The 20,071-nt window shown below is 49.1% G+C and overlaps 1 protein-coding gene across 1 annotated transcript; it reads right to left on the bottom strand.

Annotated features, from left to right (window-relative positions):
• Positions 1-3: 3 nt before the first annotated feature.
• Positions 4-19,649, bottom strand: creb3l2 (cAMP responsive element binding protein 3-like 2). The gene is given in 14 exon segments (XM_049007072.1): positions 4-1,648; positions 1,952-2,207; positions 3,383-3,506; positions 4,101-4,148; positions 4,150-4,201; positions 5,377-5,445; positions 5,629-5,687; positions 5,770-5,916; positions 6,066-6,116; positions 6,118-6,254; positions 6,437-6,521; positions 6,666-6,847; positions 10,731-10,956; positions 19,176-19,649. Coding segments are annotated over 14 exon segments (1,608 nt in total). The 5' UTR covers positions 19,275-19,649; the 3' UTR covers positions 4-1,575.
• Positions 19,650-20,071: the final 422 nt, after the last annotated feature.

Below are 20,071 nucleotides of genomic sequence, written 5' to 3'. Positions count from 1 at the left end.
TGCTTTTACTAAGGAAAAATATTTATTTACTTCTGGAAAAAAGAGGGAGAAAAAAAAAACAATATAGCAAAGCAGAAGCCAGTGACAATTATATAGCAACAGGAGGCTTCTAAGGAACCACAAGTGAAACGGCCAAGTCTCTTTGACAGGGTCACTGCGTGCCGACCCCCGACTTCAAACGCAGTTTGAGCATGTGCACCGCCGGGACAGGGGTCCGAAGGCACCAATTTTCAATGACTTACATAAGCAAACTAAAATAAAATGCTACATTTACAAAAAGAAATAAATAAAGCATTAGGTAGGCAGTGCATGTCAATTCACAGCAGGATGCTTCCTGGGGGGGGGGGGGGTTATACACTTATACACTGTAGAGAGAAACCAGGGTCGACCCCAATTTGTTGCTACTGTTAGCAGGGAGGAACTTAACTTCCCGTGGTGGGTGGGGCATTCATCAAGCCACCGTAACCCAAAGAAAGCTGCCAGACCGCCAGAGCAGAGATATTCACGCTCCTGCTGGGTGGCACGCTATAACCGTTCCTGTGGTGAGATTCACATCTGCTGATTTAGCGAATCACTAGTGGGTCATCGCCACAAAGGGATGAGCACATTAGCCAACTCACATGCGCACGTAAGAAGCATTAAAAAGACAATAAAGAACAAAAGATGTGAAGAAATGGCATGTACCACACTTCGCTATCAATTTGGGAAAAGCAGTTGTTATTTTGTTTATCACCCACATTAGAATGAAACAGGCACGATAAATGCTCGATGTCCAGAAGGTGAAAAACCAGACCAGAGCCTTTCAGCAATTGTCCGTCATTCGATTGGATATTATAAATGAACCAGAACATCCACATGGTCATGTGACTTTACCGTAAAACTGGTATACATAGCCACTGTCACCATACACCCAAAACAATACTAAGACTGCACTGGATGACCAGTGAAAATTAGCATTTTTATACTACTCTTCGAAAAAAAAAACAAAAAAAAACTTTGCACTGGTCCACTTGTGATAATCAGTAAGAGATTCAGTGCGTATCAAGTCCGTATTTTACTTTGGAGGGCAGGGGTCTTTGGTGTCATCTACAACCCTTGTAGAGCAAAAACAAACAGAATTAAACACAGCATGTGGGATTCGAGCCCGCTGACTTTCAGGAAGAGCATCAGTCCTCTCGTGGATTGGGGCAGCTTCCATCGAAAGCTCCGCAAATCAAAAAGGGCAGAATCTGCCCTCGTCGAGATCGATCTCCAAGAGTCAGGGGGGAGTCCTCAATACACCAAGCAGGGTAGACGTTTAGTATAACTACCCTGTGAATTAAAAAGATTCCCTCCTCCTCAAAATGGGAGAAGAGTGAAAAAATATTATATGCATATATATATATATATATATATATATACTAAAAACAGAAGAATTAAGCAGTTATACAGGCTGCTGTCTAATGTTGTAAAATACACATTAAGAGTAGCTACGCATGTAGAGCGTGATTCAAAGAGAATGTATAAATAAGGTGAGTTGGAAGCATCTGGTACTGCAGTGGGTGTGGTTTGAGGTGGGGAGGGGCCAGATGGACCTCAGGACGTCTCATTCACTGTCCTCTCCAGCTGTATGACTTTGGTGCTGCCGTTCTCCCGTCGCTCCAGCGACCTGTGGGCAGATGGACACAGCTCCTTTCACACCCCTGAGTACAGGAAGCAGCCGGGCAGCACGGTCACCTTCTCATTCTGAGACTTCCCCACCCTCTCAAAGTCTGTCTGCACACCATCCATAATTATCATAGCCATCACTTAGGCACTAGTTATTCATTACACTAACTTTTAAGTCTGGATAATATGCACCACACAGGGCTGTGCCAAATCAGTAATCATGTTTCCTTATTACACAAAGGTCCTTCTTTATACAGTTGCTCTGCTTGGTTGTATGGACCAATGGTGTGCACTGGCTCCTAACCTGTGCAGGTGCAGATCTATGAGGATTGGCTCCTGGCCATGTGTGTCATTGCTGTGGACGAATGGCTCCAGGGGGCGGAGCTCCGCTCTGTGCCTCTCCGCCTCCTCCACCTGCTGCTGTTGCTTCTGCTGGGCCCGCCAGCTCGCCATAATATCCATCTGTCTGTCCCAGTGCTCGGGGTAATCCCCCGCCAGCCCAGAGGGGGCCTCGTCCAGGGCGCTGTGATCCTCATAGCCCAGCAGGTTTCTGGATTTTACTGCGGATAGAGACGGTGATCCACGTCATCACGCCACCTAGCGATGCTTTGGACCCACAGCTGCATTCACAAAACGCATTCTTTGTCCTGAGCACCCCAGATTAGCCGCTGTGTGTCTCACGGCCCACAAAGACCCCGACTACACGGCACACGCCCTGGGAGGCAGCGGGGCGGTAAACGGGGTCTACGTGGAGGCCTTCCCATCGCGGCGACGATAATCGCACAAAATGACAGATAATGACTTTCGAGAGCAAACACTCCAGCGCCCGTCGGTAGTTAATTGCAAGCCTATTCATTTATTTATGAGCTAGAAGCTGTCCTCTTCGCTAAAGCGATTTCAGGACAGGGAGGGGGCAGAAGTGCAGAAACACGGGTACTGTGATGTATTCGTATACACTCCCCTAACTGAATACTTGCTCAGAAGCTGCCATCCCTCTTACTTATAGGTGGAAATGAAGAGTGAAGAAAAAAAAAAGAAATACGAGTCAGACAGCCTCGCGGCCACCATCGCAGCCAGGGTTTGGGTGGCGGGGGGGGGGGGGGGTGAGACGGTAGCCCTCAAGGGAAAGGTGAAGGACAAAAGCACGTCAGAAGCCTGGTTAGGGGTGCTGCGTGATTGTGTCACAGTTTTGTCCCAGATGTTGTTTGGCGGGGGGGGGGGAATCGGTAGTCAGGACAATGGAGTCCGTCTGCATACCGAAACTGCGTGGTTAGGGGGAATGAGACCGAAAGGTATCGCTTACAGAACAGGTCCGATTTCGGCACAGCAGACAAGTGAGGGTCGCTGCTTTTAATGAGCAGCCGCCACCGATGCAAACCATGCAAAGCGATTCCACGCCTATTCAAATCCGAGCGCTAACCTCTGAAGGCGGCGGCGGGAATCCGAGCCCCGGCTGTCTCCCACGCTCTGACTCGAGGGCTTTAAAACACCTCATTTGCATAATAAGTAGCTATTGTCTCATTAAAGTGGTTAACACAACACATAGGTAATAATCAATTAACCAATCAATCACTTAGTTCCCGCATCGGAAATGTCCGTCCTGTTACATCCCACTGCCTGACATTTCTATAAACAGATGAAGCTCGACTGCCAGTCTATGGTCAGTTTCTCTGGATCGGTATCCTGTCCCCCTCCCTCTGCAGCCCCCGGCCCCACCACCCTTCAGGTCTCTCACCTGTGGCTGTGTAGGACTCCTGTATGCTGAGGTCTCTGGATAGGCCCGTGCTGGTAATGGAGGAGCAGGGAACCAGGCCTTGATAGAAGCTGCCCAGGAAGACGGCAAAACAGAGGCCCAGCACCTGCACCAGACAGGCCGGTAAGACAGCGAAGCCAGATCAGCACTCACTCACCTCAGGACACCTTATCCTTGTGTAACCCGACAGATGCACACAACAAAGTTCTCTCTCTCTCCCACATGCAGGGTTGCCAGCTTTGGTCAGCTGGCTGGTGTGAGATTTTCAATTCGAGCACACCATTTCGCATGTATGTAACAATTTTATTACCTTGTAAATAGTGTGTAGCGTTTGCAAACTACTCCAACGCTTTTGACATAGTTAATTTTAGGTTTTGAATGGAATAATACAGATTTGCTGTAAGACTTCTTGTGTGAACGTGAAAGCATGAGTGTCACGCTGTATGCGAGAGCTGGCAACCCTGCACACAGAGACACACTAGTGTATTCGACATGCTACACCAAGATACACATACAGAGAAATCATACAAGAAGTCTCTCCTCCTCCCTTCTCTACGTGGACAGAAAACTATCAGAAAACGTGCATGTTTTGCTCTTTTTTTTTTTTTTTTAATTCTTTAGTCACTGAAGAGATTCAACTTCATTCTTCTTGCTTGCTGTATTCGCTCTGCTGTGCATCTGTCATCTGCCTGGTACTCACCATGAGGCAGGTGGACGTCTGTGTGCCCGTCACCCTGCAGGAACGGGGGGACCTTCCCGGCCACCACAGCCTGGAGGGAGTGCAGCTGCTGCAGCAGAGACCTGGGGGTGGGGGGAGGAGGAGGGGCCACTGTCAGAGGAGGAGTCTGCATGTACAGTCACAGCGCACACGCAGCCAGTCACCCAACAAGAATTCCATGCTGTCATTACATGCCGCCTGTCCAAAGATGGCCGCAGCCTGCTGCACACTCTGTTCTCCTCCACGCCATCCCTCTCGCTCCCTAACAGACATCACCTACTGATCCACTCCGTGGGCGTATGGCAAAGCCTCCCTACCATCAATCTGCGGATGCCTCAAGATTATTTCACTAGGGTCTAAGTGCAGATTTTTCCATGTGGACCAGCAGGAGGCGGCATGGTTAAGGTTCAGAACCCTGGACGAGCTGCTGCTGTTCATTTAGCAAATGTACCCATAAAGATTAAAATGCACTTTATTGATCCCAAGGGTATATTTTGGTGCAAACAGCAGCAAGAACATAATGCACAGGCAAATGTACATAGTGCCAAACAGACAAGGTGCAAAGACAATACACATTGTACTACATTTACCTGTTTGCACTAACAAAATTTAATGAGTGCACACGAAAAAATAATATCCTGAAAACTACATATTTAGAGATAAGAATAATTAAACTAGAGATGATATATGTGCAATTACTGATAAGATAACTGCAGACGTTTAGTGAAGGACGCTTCCAGGTGTGGGGGTGATACGCACAGATGCGATGGGGAGTTGTTCAGCTGCGTCACCGAAAAACGCAACAGACAGGCCGCGTAAAAGTGTGGATATCCAGAGTGCGCGTCAGGTAAATGAGTTACTTTTGGAGGAATAAGGAAATACAATGAAACGTCGCTTTAAGTAATATTCCTGAGACATGGAGTACCCGCACTTAAGGGGCTCTCTCTAGTGGAGGGGCTCTCTCTAGTGGAAGCATCAGCTGAAAGACGGCGGGTCCCTCGCCACGCAGCTCCCACGCCCTTCCGCAGAGCGCGCTCACTCGCATCCTTACGCCTTCTCATTCGCGCCGCCCTCCCACTTCACGAGTAGCTATGGTGCGGCCGTGGCACCGCGCTCTGCTTCAAGGCCCTTGCCAATTTGCAGCCGCGCACGGGGCACAAACGGCGCATTAGTCACGGCGCCGACGAGGAAATGCAGCCCAGTCACGAATAAACACGCAAGTGTCTGTTTAGATCGAGGTTCGCCCGTGTTTACTCACTTGTTGGTGCACTCAAGAGTCTCCACTTTGCGACGCAGCTCGCTGTTCTCGTTGGAGCATGTCTCCACCCTATGGACATGAGCAGAATTACAGCGTAAACAAAAAAAAAAAAAAAAAAAAAAAAAAACAAGGCTAACAGATGGTGACACAGCAGCAACTGGCCACAATGAGGAAGCTGTTATTGACTACAATAAGCTTACAACAAACGCAGTGAAACGTATTCCTGCATATTCACATGTGATGTCAACATACTTCTTCTCCAGCGCGTCCATATACTCCTTCTTCTTGCGTCTGCTCTCCTGGGCAGAGATCTAACGGGGACGATTTCGCAGGTTAAAGGTAAAGCTATCAGTTCCAGCACAGCATGTTTTGGGGCTCTGACCCAGTACCGACCTTGTTTTTGATCTTCCTGCGGATCTTCTTGAGGGCTTTCTCCTCGGCTTTGGACAGCGGGAGCTTGGTGGGCACAGGGTAGCCCTCCGCGATCAAGGTCCGCCTCTCCTCCTCCGTTAGCATGAGGGGCCCCGAGCCCTGCAGCTTCTACAGGGGGGGAGAGTTTAACGACCACACTCTTAATGCACTGACTTATATGGATATGACTAATAAAAAAAAAATCAGAATAGCTAAAATCCGCAGCAGAGCCTGTTAGTCAGAGTATTTAACAGCAAGAGAAAGCAAGTGCTACTCACATGGGGGGCTGTCAGCAAGGGCGAGTTGGACAGAGACGATGAGGCGCGAGGGTACCACTTTCAGGGCGGCCGGGGGCTGCGCCTGGCTGGGGCTGGCAGGGGCACAAGGGCGCACGGGGCTGAGGCTGCCCTCGGAGTCACTGCCATGGGAACTGGGGGGCGTGGGCGGCAGCTGGAGGGACTCCAGGCCTGGGGGAGAGGAGAGTGCTCCTTCTGAACCCACATGTTGGAAGAGCAAGCCTGTACTCCGCTTTACTGTGTGTCTTCCTCAGCAGACACACGTCTGCTATGTTTACAGCAACTGCAGGCGCATCTTCTAAAAGGGTCCAGTGTGTCGCAAGCCATTAAACATCACGATTCCCGAGTCTCACCTTTGGGGGACAGGTTGAGAAACTGGTCCACCTCATGAGGCTCCAGCTTGATCTTGGGGCTCAGATTCCCACCATCCTCCTTGACCTGCCATTAAAGATGGAAAAAACATCTAAAAAAAAAACCCCACCACAGTACATTTAGCCCTGGTGGATTAAGCGCCATTTACGGCACACAGCGGCATTTTTATGAACGTGTTGCCAGCTGGCCCCGCCCCTCAGCGGTAATCACCTTGACTTGCGCGGGCTGGGAAAGTGCCGCTGCCAGGGCGAGAGTCGGGGAGTCGGCGGGGCCCTCAGGGGCCAGGCTGAGGGACAGCGTGGGCAGCAGCATGGGCACCTCCTCCAAGAGCGGCTCCATCTTCAGGCCCTTGTCTTCGGTCTCCATGGGCCAATCGTCACTCTCAGAGTCGCCTGGGAAACATGGGAAACATGGAAAAGTGAGAGTCACACAGAGTCAGTTTGTTTTTTCCACTGATTTTGACTCGTGAACCCACTGAAACTCGGAATCGAGATCCACCTTAACACCACTGCTCAAAAGACTGCTGTGTCCTTATGTGACTAATTCATCCTGAGGAAAAACCGACTAAAAAGCGTGGGGGGGACGGTTAGGAGAGAGTGATTATATCTTGACTACAAGACAAAATAAACGAACGGTCTGAGAGCACTCATATCGGCAAAGGGTGGGGCTGTTTACCGTTGCACACCCAGCGGTTCATGAGCCAGGCGAGTCCCTGAACGGAGCAGGAGAAGCAGGCCTGCTCACCCAGGCCCCAGTGAGTGGCCCGTGAAAGTCTGAAACACTAACTCTCCTGCGGGTGGCATTTTCTGAATGTGATGTACAGCTGGAAGGTTAGTCCTGAGAAGGGCAGATTCAGCCGTGCAGCGTGTGCCAAGGTGCTGTGGCGTGTTCCCGCCCACGTGGACACTCACGCACACACCAAGCCGTTCTGTGCCGCTAATGGTGAGCCTGTCACCACCTTCCCAAGCCAGATCACAGCACCCCCCCACCTGCTGGGGTCAGGCAGCTCGCAAAGGCCTCCTGGCTTCCAGCCCGTGTAATTTCATTCCAATGGGCAGCTTGTCACTCGGAGGGGAGACTGTCACAAGTTAGCCTTCATCGGCCATTTTTTGTGTGAACCTGTCACACCTGCCATACCTGATGTCATCATTAAGCGCGAATGAAGCCCACCCCCCATGCACCCCCAGTGACACGTCCCCCTGCTCCCCAGGCACCTACTTGCCTTGTCTCACCCCACCTACCTTTGTCTCTCTTTAACCGCCAGTATTTTGCTTATAAAAATAACAGTTGGTTTAATTGTTACTCCAGGGCGAAGTGAGAAAATAGAAAGTGTGAGAAGCAGCCCGACAGCAGTGGCAGCACAGTATAGCACAGTCAGTAGCAGCAGGAGGGTTAGCATTGTGCTACATGTATTCATTTATTTTTAAATGTACTTCTTCCTTTCAGGAGGGATACTTCTCATACATCCTTGAGTAAATAAAAATACTTCCACTCTGCTATTCAGCTACTTTCTGAACGCTACGTAAAAAAATAAAAAAAAATAACAGGCCTTTGTTTTATATCCGTCTCCGAAACGTAAGCCATGGCGTCTTACACATCTCTCCAGTCGAACATCACCAACCACGCTCTACAGAGATGTAGGAAGTAACAAACGAGGTAGAACATCCACGGTCACGTGTTTTCACTGTCTAGTGTGAGATCAAACAACGCGATGCCCTTGAAGCCAGCAAAAAATGGCGCATATTTCTGCATTCAGAAACTCATCCAATATAATGTGACTTATAAGGGTTGGACAATAAATGCTGCTGGCACCACTGAAACGTTCGTTTGGCATCGGCATGAGTGAGCAAAGGTTCGGCTACGACAGCCAGACCATGAACACTGACCCCGTGCAACTTTCAGTTTTGATGGAAACAGGTGAGTTGTGGTGCAAATTTTATTCTAATTTATATTTTTTGGATATGATCTGGGTCAGTACACAGACATCCACCGCAGTTACTCATGCTAGATGTGGGCCGTCCTTCGTGGTGGTATGCTGACATTACCCTGCATACCATAGCTCTCAATGCACCAGAAATACTTGCTATCCTGGTCATATATGCGCCAATGAGATTCGACCTTCACACTCTGCTCTTACTGATGAAATGTGCAATCAGTGAAGACTGCCTATATATATATATATATAGATATGAAATCTAAAACACTATATCAGCCAGTGGTTCAGTTTCATTGTCCAACCCTTATATTAATATAATATGCATAATATAATCTGATCTTCGGTAGGTGAGAGCACACACAAAATACACATTAAACTAAAGGGCCCTTTATATTAGTATTTATGCATATTTAATGTATTCTATAACAAATCCTACTTTTAATGTAATGCTTTTCTTTGTTGTATTGTGATGACCCCGTAATGACATTGTGGGGTAGCCCTTTAACGTGGTGGATTGTGGGGTATAAACTGGTACCCAGTTGTGTGGCCCGTTGCCAGGTGTACAACACTGCCGTTAGCAGGAAAATTTTTGTTTATACCAAGCTGGTGGCCAACAGCAGCCCTTTGTAAACAGTTCCTTTGTTAAAGCACCGTTCTGTTTGCAAACCCATGTAATCTGCTCCTTATCTCAAGACTGCGGCAATAGTTTATTGACTGGACTAATATTTTCTGTATTGAAATGTGTGGACTAGCTTCCATCTATGCCCTCTTGACTAGGGCGGTCACTATCAATTATATCAATCGAGTAATTTACCAATTAATTTGACAATTCGAGTAATCGTTTATGTATAAAACATACGCAACATTTGGTGCAAGGCAGGAACCAACCACATGTTACAAGGCGCACGCTCCGTCACACTTATGATCAATTTTAGCACTCCAGTTTCATGGTTTTGGACAGTATAAGGAAATCGGCCGATCCGCTGAAAAGGCACACACACGCGTGCACACACACACACACACACACACACACACACACACACACACACACACACACACACACACACACACACACACACACACACACAGGGTGAATATGCAAACTCCACACACACAGAGAGTCGGTGGCATTACTAACCACAGCGCCAAGCTTGCATGATGCCCGATGTTAACTAGCAATTAGGAATCTTTAGGAATCTTTGCAATTTTAATAATGGTTGTTTTTCAGTATCATCTAGTATTGTTTTTTTTTTTTAAGTCTACCGTTGCTGCCCCCTGCTGTTGGACTGATTCATAGACTGAGAAATTAAAATGACAGAAGACGAGAAAAGCGAAGGAGAACTGGTCACAGAGAGACATTTGTATTCCGCTGTACGGAAATATCTTGTATCGCACAGGGACAATATTGAGCAATAGCAAGTGATTTGTTGGCACTGTTTTGTGTCTCTTGGCACAAGTAACAGCCAAACCACCAACTTATATGCCAGATGTTGGAAGACAGATCTTGCGCTATTTGGCAATACAGTTAATTTTCAGCTCCTAAACAGTGCAATATTTTTCTAGCGTCATTCAGTCCTATTCACAATACACAATATGTTAGCAAAAAACGAGTACTATTAATTGGTTATTATGTAGCATATTACGTAATGCGGCAAAGCGATGAGGCTAACCGCTTATTTTGGCACAAATCAATCACAATAAGCTAAATAATTTAAGTCAAAGTGATGACAGGGACAGGCTGGGCTACTTTGAGAGGCTAAATCTCGCATTCCTGGGTGAGTCCGTCAAACCTGAATGTCTTCTTTTAATGTGTTCTTCCTTCCGCCATATTGCTGAGTAATCGAGAAAGTACATTCAAAATCAAAGCTTTTTGATAACCGAGAAATCAAGTTTAATCGAATAATCGTGACAGCTCTCGATTTGAGGTGGGCAATATGTTTATTACATGTGTTTATATACGGACCTTAAAATCTTCTTTTCTCTCAATTATTTTCATTATGCAGTCTCAATCATTCTGGTCATTGTTAGTTTAGACATTGTAACTCGTTACTTGAGTGTTTTTACTTGATACTTACTGAAGCAGTTATTTCAATGAATACTTATATTTGGAGTAACAATGTTTTTACAGTGACAGTACTTTTACTTGAGGAAAGGCTTTGACTACTCTACCCACAAGGCCCTCCTCCAATCACATTCCTCCTTTTCCCCACCAATCACCTCACAGAATTCTGTTCTGCAAAAATAAATCCCGCCTTCAGTCCATCATCCACCAGCTGCCTCTTTTTCCTAACTGAACTGCCTTGCTCTCTTCCTCACCCTCTGGTCCCCATTGGACTCACCCGCATCGCTTCCCTGGCTGGGCAGGTGAGATAGCGGTGACTGGGGGCGCGAGTCCCCGCTAAGCGAATAGCTGTGCTCCGCCTGGATATGGGGGGGTGCAGGGGATGCGGGGGACAGCTCCTCCTCCGCATCTGTGCCCTCACCCCGGCCGGACAGGAAGGGGTCGCTCAGCAGCTGGCCCAGCAAAGCCTCCTGGGATATGTCATCCAGCAGCTCTGTGAAGTGCTGCAATCAGACAGAAAGGAGAAAATGAGCTTCAAAACGCAATGCAGTCTCCCACCAGTAGTGGTGGTGTAGTGGTGCAGGAACTAAAATGCTAAACAACTATAACAGCTTCAGTTTTCATTAGGGATTCTGCTTCCATACCTTACATATAAACAGAAAGGGCTTTAATGATCCTGGTATGAGAAATGGGTAGTTTCAATGTGTGCAGCTTCAATGGCTGCTTTGTACATTACCCATCCATCCATTTCCTATACCCACATGTCCTATGCTATGGGCAGGGAATAACCTAGGATTGGGCACCATATCCATCACAGGGCACAAACGCATAGATACCTACCAACGATTTGGTAACTCCAATTCACCTTAACTGTAGGGGGACAGCAGAGAACCCAGAGGAAACTTCACAACGACACAAGGAGAACATAAAAACTCAACAAACACTCGAAGCCTAAACTCCAGAAACATATCTAACCCCCCCAGAGGGGTAGACGAACACAGGGCTACTAATTCCATCAGACCCCTGTCTGAAGCCAGTCTACGAAGTCTGCTATGCACAAGACCCAACACGCTTGGTCATGCCTACCTTTGCAGCATTCCAGGGCTTCCACCCCCAATTATCTAACAGCCTCAGCATGCACCCCCCCCCACCATCTGCTGATGCAGTAATCCTCTCCATACCTACATAAATCAGATCCCATAACCGGCCGTGCCTCCCAGCCACAGGGCAACCCAGCAGTTACCCTTCTCTCCTGGCAGTGATCATTCACTCCAGTCCCCTTTCACCCAATCAGAGCCTATAGCAGGGCAACCCTTGACCTTCACAGTGGAAATTTTCCACCTGGGGGGTGCTGTACCGATAATGGAAGACCAGGTTTCCGAACCATCAACGTCACAAGACTGGAAACAAGTCCAAATTAAGAGCGATCACTCAAGTCGTGCCGTTCAGATCTTAAACATCTTGTCTTAACCATCATTCATTAACTGATTAAGAGGCAAATCTGCATCCTTCCGGGCTGGATACAGGAACCACAGCTGGGCTGAGGGGCCTACAGAGGGGAAGGAGGTAAAGCCCAAAGTCACATCAATGCACTCGCCCACTGGGCGTTTATTACAGACTGAAAATAAACCACTCTGCAAATCACAGTGAACACGGAGTGTCTGACTCGACACACCCTGACCATGGAAGCCGCTTCTCTTTTGGTGGGGGGGGCGGGGGGGGCGGGAGGAGGATTTCACTTCGCACTAATATCTTAAAGTGACAGGCGACGATGGCTGAGAACTTTGTCAGCACCCCTCCCCCAACACAGCTCAGCCTGCTCCTCCAGTCTGAAAGCTTTACCCAGAAGACCTGGAGCACCCCAGGGCGAAAGGCACCAGGGCCCTTTAGAACTCAGCGGAGTCCAACAACCAACAAAAGGGGGGGGGTTCCATTAAGCAAGAGGAGGGTGTCCTAGAATGACCTGTCCTGCCAGCTGCTGGCCTGCGGAGGTGCCGTTCCCAGAAGCCCCAGCTGCGTTTGGACAGGGAGGAGGGTTTGTGTACCAGGTCATTCTCAGCGGACTGGGCAGACCTCGGGTCAGGAAGACCTTGGACCAAAACCATGCCCTGTAAAAATGTGACCAGGATGACTCAAGAAGAGGTCGCAGAGCTTGGGAAACATTTCTAAGCCGATTTGGGGAGAAAAAAAAAACTGCATGCAAAAAGTAAGAGTTTCCATTTAAATGCTATACAAGGCAGGGGGCCGGCAGAGCCCTGAGGGTGTGGGAGGGGGGCAGAGTGCAAGCCAAAGGGGGGGGGATTAGCGAATGTGAGGGAGCAAGCGCATGAGTCAGCAGAGAGGACAGGGCTTTCGGAGGGCGTGTGGACATGTGGCTTTAATCACCCGCCTGCAAGGCAGGTCCATGGTTGGGGGGGGGGGGGGGGGGGCAAGACACAGACTGTACCACTTCCTTCTGGAAAATTCCATCTTCTTGACGAGCAGCTACTCTGCCTCACGTGGCAGGTCTGACCCCCCCCCCCCCAAGCCTCTGACCCCTGGGTCACTACATGTTCATAACAAAAAATAAGAACACATTATGTGTAACAAACAAACCATGGTTTTTGGGTTCTTGTCCTACTTATCAGTCCATCACAAAAACAAAAAAAAGCCCAAAAGCTTCGTTTCATTATATAAAAAAAATATCCCACCTAAACAGGTTCAGTTCACAGCCATCATCGGTCATCCGCACTTAAGTGTTCCTCAAATATTCATTTGTCTGCCGTCACATGCAATCACGGCGACCTCCTACTGACTGCCGACGTGTCTTAGCGGCGGCTGGGCTGCAGCCTCTTCCCTTGCCCTGTCCATGTATGGCCTGCGGGGGAGCTCCGTCGCCATGGAGACTCCCTGCAGCAGACGCCCAGCGGCGAACGGCAGGGACCCCCGCGCTGTCTTCTCGCCGTCGGCCGTAAACGTGGGTAGACCGCGACGCCGTGTGAGATCCCACTCGCAGCGAGCACAGATCTTTTTAAAGAACTAACCAGAAAAGTGAAATTCGGTTCGATTATAAGTAGCCAGGAGGACGGGGAACCTCCACAACTCCTAGGTCTGGAAGGCCTGGCGCCAAGAACGATGCTATATAAATAATATGAATAGCGGTACACACACGAGAGCGCGGTGATAAACAAACCACTTAAACGACATGGCAGCCTATCATTTGGAGCTCTGAATGAGAGTGAAGGCGGATATGCAGAGAGGCCCCTGGCCCCATCACGGATAAACAAGGGCCAGTTCAGCAGTTCCGGGGCCACATAACCCACCGTATGCATGAGCGCCACCCACAGACGTGCCTTCACATTACAGTGTCAGTCTCCAGAACAAAAGAGCAAGGTGACAGCATGATTTGGATGCCACACTTCTCCCGTTTGAATGATGGCTGGACAGAACTCAAACAGCCCTTTGTGTCTGGGAAGTAGAGGTGGGGGCACAAGACGGAGGGCAGTTCTGTAACCCGACACCCCCCCCAGAGCTAAGCTGTTTTACAGCTGGAGCTGCAATACCAAGGGATCTGGAGGAATTTCAATGGAGGCCTGTAATTTCACATCCGCCACCCGCCCCCCCACCCCCGCCTGATGGACGGTGTGTTGACCCGATGGTGTGAAGGGGGGGGAGGGGGTCTGCAACAGGGAGAGATCAGGGCTTGTGGGACTGCTGTATCTTCTAACTGGCAAATAACCACCCAGCACCAGGGAAACAGATGTGGACTGGAACTCTGAGGTTTAAGCAAACAAGCAAACACCCACCCACCCACCCACACAAACACATTGAGCTCATCATTGGATTCTTTAAGACCCTTTCTGTATTCCCCCCTCCACTGGGTTCCCGTGTCATCTAGTCTCTGGGGCACCTCTGGGAGACCCCTCCCAAGCCCACTGAAGGGACTGGACCAGACTGAGATTCAGAGTGGGGCAAGCGCCCAGCACAGATGGCGTGCCTTGGACTAGATCCACCAGAAGGTGTCATGGCTTCGGGATGGGAACCGTCCCGGCCTTTGCTCCCATTACATCACCGGCAGACCAGCTCAGATTTGTTCTTTAACCTGCTCTTTGCTGGCACACAAAGGGACACACAAATCTCACACTCTCACTCTAATGCCCAAACTGCTGGAGCAATCCCAGAATCCACCACTCTCCTATGAGATAATCAGAGAGACAGGGCTTCCACTGGCTCTAACCCTATCCCACAGCCAGTAGCTGTTTGCTTTTTCCCCTCCATCTACACCCCCACCTCCATCCAGGTTGAGTGGGACAGTGAGGTGGCAGCCGCAGGCTGGTCACATGATCGGTAAAGGTCGACAGACCACAGCAGCTCCCCGTTACAATGGCCCAGGATATACAAATAACCCAAAACAGACAGAATGCAGAGAATAAAGGTGTCGCAGGGTTGGTCTCCTCCTATTTCTAGACGGCTGTGTGTGCTTGCGTGTGCGTTTCTGGTTTAAAACGGAGAGACATAAGGGCAGCATGGCCCCCGCAGGATTAGGGAGAAGCCAGAAAACGAAGAGGCGCCTCCTGGGAACGAGGGCTGACAAATACGACCAAGACAAAACATGGCTATCTTTACGGGAAAAAAAAATAAAATACAAAAGAAGCTTTTATCTCAGAGTTGGAGCAGCAGTGCGCGTTTTCCAGACCGAAGCTCTGAGAAAGCGATGATAGTGAGGGATCCAGCTACCCGATCGTGTCGTGGCTCACTGCCCACTTCACCCCCCCCGCAGCCGGACGACCCAGCAGCAGGCATCTGCAGGATTTACATTTCCCGGGTCCTGACGAACGGGGTTTAAAAACAGCTTTCCGGACGGTAGTGAACTTTCCAGACGACAGCACACAAAGGGACACGTTCTGACCGTTCCTCAAGAACTGTCCATTATCGGTGAGAGCTGCTGCAGCTCCACAGAACCACTCGTTCCCCTCCTCAGATGGCAGCCCCGTATTGTGGGGACCGCCCCCACACCTGGACTGGGGGGTTCCGCATGGCTGAGATAACAGAAATCGCAGCTCACCTACACACAGTCTGCTTTGAGCCGCTGCCAGAATCCCCCCCCACCACATCCCTCAGTAAATGGGCACGCCGGACGTCAAGTCCATCCACAAAGAGTCTCAGTAAAGTGCTGAGACCCAGAGAGGCCAGTGGACTCTTTCTGAGACGTACACATACAGAGAAACAGCACACGAGAGGCAGATGTGCCGCAGGAAGGCCTAGACAGGCCTCAGGAGATAGCAGCTGTTATCATGAAGGACTGACGGGGCGGGGAAGAGATATACTGGCAGGTATGTGTGACTCTCTTCAAATCCTCTCAAGCTGCAGTGCACAGACACGCCTTTCAGGCCTGGGGAGAGGAGAGCCCCACGGCTGCTAACACAGGATGACGAACAGGCCTTGGCCCTGTACGCAGGCCCCAGAGGGAGAAGAAGGCCAGCTTTGTTTCAGGCTTGTGCCTCAGACTCTCCACCCAGATGCAGCGGCTCAGACTGAGACAGACCCTGGCAGGCTGCAGGCCCAAGGGATGAGCGCTAAAATACACCCATACAGCCCAGAGCAGGACCCCTATGGATTCACGTTACAGCATGATATACTGTATGGCCTTATTATGTGGCAGCTTAATTATGCCTATGACTGATACTCCCACTGACCACACCCACTGCCACCACCCCATAATGAACCCACCCTGATGTTACAGAACCATTCATTATGGACCGCGCCGCCCCCCACCCCACCATCCATCTATTTCCATGACTGCACCATGCAAAGAAACGAAACAGTGATAAATATCCTGTGAGTAAAGGACGATATTTGAAGGATGCGGATGACATGCTAACTAATCCACCTGCGCCGCCAACCTCTCTAAAGCAGTCCTGCAGCTGACGCAGCCGACTCCGCCCACATTCTTGCAGTGTCCGGAATGCCTCTGGAGACAGGACTGATCCGGCGACAGTGCTGTCGAACGCGTCACTACTCCTCAGCACAGGCCTTGGACGCCGAAGCGCAAGAACAAGATCCATCACTAGAGCAGACAGCAAATTCAAAATAAAAAGAAACCTGTTTCAGAACCGAAAATGTTATCTGGCCGTTCTGCTGACAAGGGCTGGCCTTGCACCTGCATCTCACAACGAAAGCGAGAGCCTCCCGGAGAAGCCCCTTAGGTACGAACGCTACAGCACAGGAAGCTACCTGCTACGCTAACCGCTAACTCGCGTAACAGCTGCAGGAGGACGTTAAATAACAACACGCACACATCATGGTCCATTCCCATTTTCCACTACCGGAGAGAGCTTAGAGTTCCCTAATTTCCACAGGGATCCCCCCCTGGCACCGCTAAAGAGGCGCAGCCGGGAGAGCAGCTGGTACCGTAACGACACATGCCGGATTATTTCTCATTTGGAAGGGAACCGTGAGCCTTTTCTGAAATGCCACACGGCTCGGGCAAACCCAAGGCAACGATGCCAGAATCCTGCCAGCTCTTTCATCTTGCCAGCTCACTTTTACCCAGTTTAAATCGGTTCAATAAGTTACATTTCTTAAGAAAAGTAAGTTTAAAATCCATGTTGCAGCTGCAAAATGCACCATAAGAATACAGTAGCAGGGTGACCAAGGCTAAACACGGCACTTCTCCACCAAACCGATAAGACGTTAGCCTGTAAATACACTACCTGGCTCATGCCCCTCCGGGGCCACAAAACACTCCTACCATTCATCTGTTTACCCCCCCCTCCCTGTCTGATCTGGGTCTCAGCAGGCCAGCAGAGGCTCAAGGCCTGCTGGTGATCAGGAAATCAGACTTACCTACACTTTAACATTATCTTACAATGGAAGTGACGTTTTAATACATATAGCGAAATGCTTGGGAGGAAAAATACAAACAACAACAAACAGCCTTACACTTACTGTATGAAGCCCAGGGACCGAGCGTCTGGAGGCTCCCACAACACCGCTGAGGCGACCTATTGTACGGCTTTGCACGTTCTAAAGTTGGCCTTGAAACTTAAGACTTTCCCCAACGTTGCCTAATGCTCATTCCCAGTGCCAAACAGCTCCCAGCGACCATGCAACCATTCATCCAGCTTTAAGATCAAATTAGTCATGCATGAAGGGAATTTGTTGTTCAAACGCTCCCTAGCTTTGTCAACGTAATAAGACAACAATAGCGTTAGGTATTCCTGACTGTCAGGTGGCACCACACCCTCCCCCACCTTCACTGTGCACATTCATCTTGCCAGCTCACTTTTACCCAGTTTAATCGGGTCAATAAGTCTTAAGAAAAGTAAGTTTGCAGCTGCAAAATGCACCATAAGAATACAGTAGCAGGGTGCCAAAGCAGACCAAGGCTAAACACGGCACTTCTCCATCAAACCGAAAAGATAAGATGTTAGCCTGTGATGATATGCTCGTCACCACCGACAGACAGGTCAGAAAAGGAAACCAAGCACACAGAGAACCCTAAGAGTGTTTAAATTTGGGTCCATTGCTCCTATGTCCTACATGAGTAAGGTACCGCCCCCAAGCCCTGCTCCCCGGGCGCTGAATTAGCTGCCCCCTGCAATATCGCATTGAGGACACATTTCGTTGTTGTGCACTGTGTGCTGTGGTGTGTCAACAATGACAACTAATCATTAAATTCTAATTCTACACAAAAACATCCAAGGAAGGAAGCCAAAATACTTCGATGCAGAACCGGCCCATGACCCACGCGGAGCTGGACAGGGATGCTCTCTGAACCTAAAAGCAAGAACGGAGAACACTGTAGCCTCACGTGTCCCTGGATAATACTGCCACCCCCATTGTACCCAGCCAGTATGCACATGCACTCAATGGGGACAGCGGGGGACCTTGGTGTAACAGCTGGAAACATCTGACAGTTCAGTGTGGAATTTCAGATACACGAAAGCCAGACAGAAGTCGGAAGACAAAGGCTGAGAAGAACCGAGGGACGACCCAAAGAAAACGGCAACTGAGGAACCGCTGGAGTACTGAACCTCAGATCTGAATATCCGAGTGCCAGATGCATAATAATTACACAATGATGCTGCTTATTAGGCTAAGTGGGTAGTCCGTCTTGCTATCTAAAGTAACGTATACTTAGATACACGAAAGCCAGCTTATAGGCCTCCTTCATAAACTGGAACAGACCATCACGGCATCGGAATTGATCTGGAAACCTCAGTCACACCTCCACATCCCTAACATCCTAGCTAACGTGACTTCAAATCCAATCTAATATAACCATATTCAGGGTACACGCCGTGAGGGCTGTAAACGCCTTGTGCAAACGCATGCACTAATGAAGGGTGGAGATGAGACACGGTGTCTTTCCCGGCCTCTGTTACTGCATAAAAAATTCAGGGTCGGAGTTAAGGCTCCAGTCGCGCCAGCATCCGAAGCGCTTCACCGCCGCTGTCATCTGTCCCCAGTGCTCCTGGACTAAAACTACCATCAACACGCTGTATTAAAAAAGACTGGAATTATTTTCCATAAAGCTTTTAATGTCAGATGGTTAAAGCTGGAGATAAAACTGTCAACGTGAAGATACTTATTGACCCAACTTTATCCGCTTATATGTCATGCGAAAACGCATTCGTGTGTATTTCTTGGTGGATAATAGGCGTTTAAAATAGTAAATCGAGCACAGGGATGGGATTTCACAGGGGACATTCCTGTGTTGGGGGATAATGGTCCCACTCACCGTGCTGTATAAAACGGCGTCGGCGTCGCCAGTCTCCGACAGCTCGCTGAGATTCCGGTCCCAATGCAGGAACGGCTCGCCGCCGTCCAGTAACTCCATGGTTCGCGACACGACGTCTGAAAGCTACCGAGAAGCCGTCGGGAGAGAGTGTGGTCGCTAGTCCGCCCACCGGCAGTACCTTTAAACGGTCCACTTGTTGGTAACTCGGCGTGAAAAGTTCGCAGAAAATCCTGCTCAAATGCAGCTATCCGTACTTAACTACTCGTTTATTACGAACATGTCGTAAGCTATCCGTTTACATGGACGCTCCAATGTGGCGTGTCTATAAATATTGAAGTTAAATCGGTTATTTTGCGCGTCTTTGGCCGTTTCGAACCACAAAGTTTAATTCAGGTCCCCTTTTCCTCACGGCCGACAGACGCTACCCAGACAGACTGGAATTTCGTGGGCGGGGACAAAGGAGGCGGGTCATTGAGGGAGAAACCGTCCAATAGGGTGTCTGGATTACAAAAAAAACACGCCCCCACCCGGAGCCCATAAGATAAAATAGTTGAACTCGGCAGCAATACACATGTAGTTTGCGTTTAAAATATAGTTATACATACACACACAACATTATAGTTTTAGGTCTGGCTATCTGAAGGAGATTTTAAAACTGTAAATAATTTAGGAATTAAAAAAGAAGTCATCTGTCATTTCCAACCAGAGAATCCGCTTGGCTGTTGACCTAAGTGTTTGGTTGCTTTTAAAAGAAAGTTACCACAAGATTGTCACGCATAAGAACCAATGGGGAAACTTCCGAGACCCCTCCCACCAGTCCTTGGTTAAAGAAATCGCCAATCAAGAGATGATTGGCAACTTCTTCTAGCCAATAGAATAGCGACAAGAATACCTCA

The sequence above is a fragment of the Brienomyrus brachyistius genome, chromosome 3 (assembly GCF_023856365.1).
Source record: "Brienomyrus brachyistius isolate T26 chromosome 3, BBRACH_0.4, whole genome shotgun sequence".
Taxonomy (NCBI): domain Eukaryota; kingdom Metazoa; phylum Chordata; class Actinopteri; order Osteoglossiformes; family Mormyridae; genus Brienomyrus; species Brienomyrus brachyistius.
The sequence above is the reverse complement of the archived record's forward strand: the minus strand, read 5'-3'. Positions and strand labels throughout refer to the sequence as shown.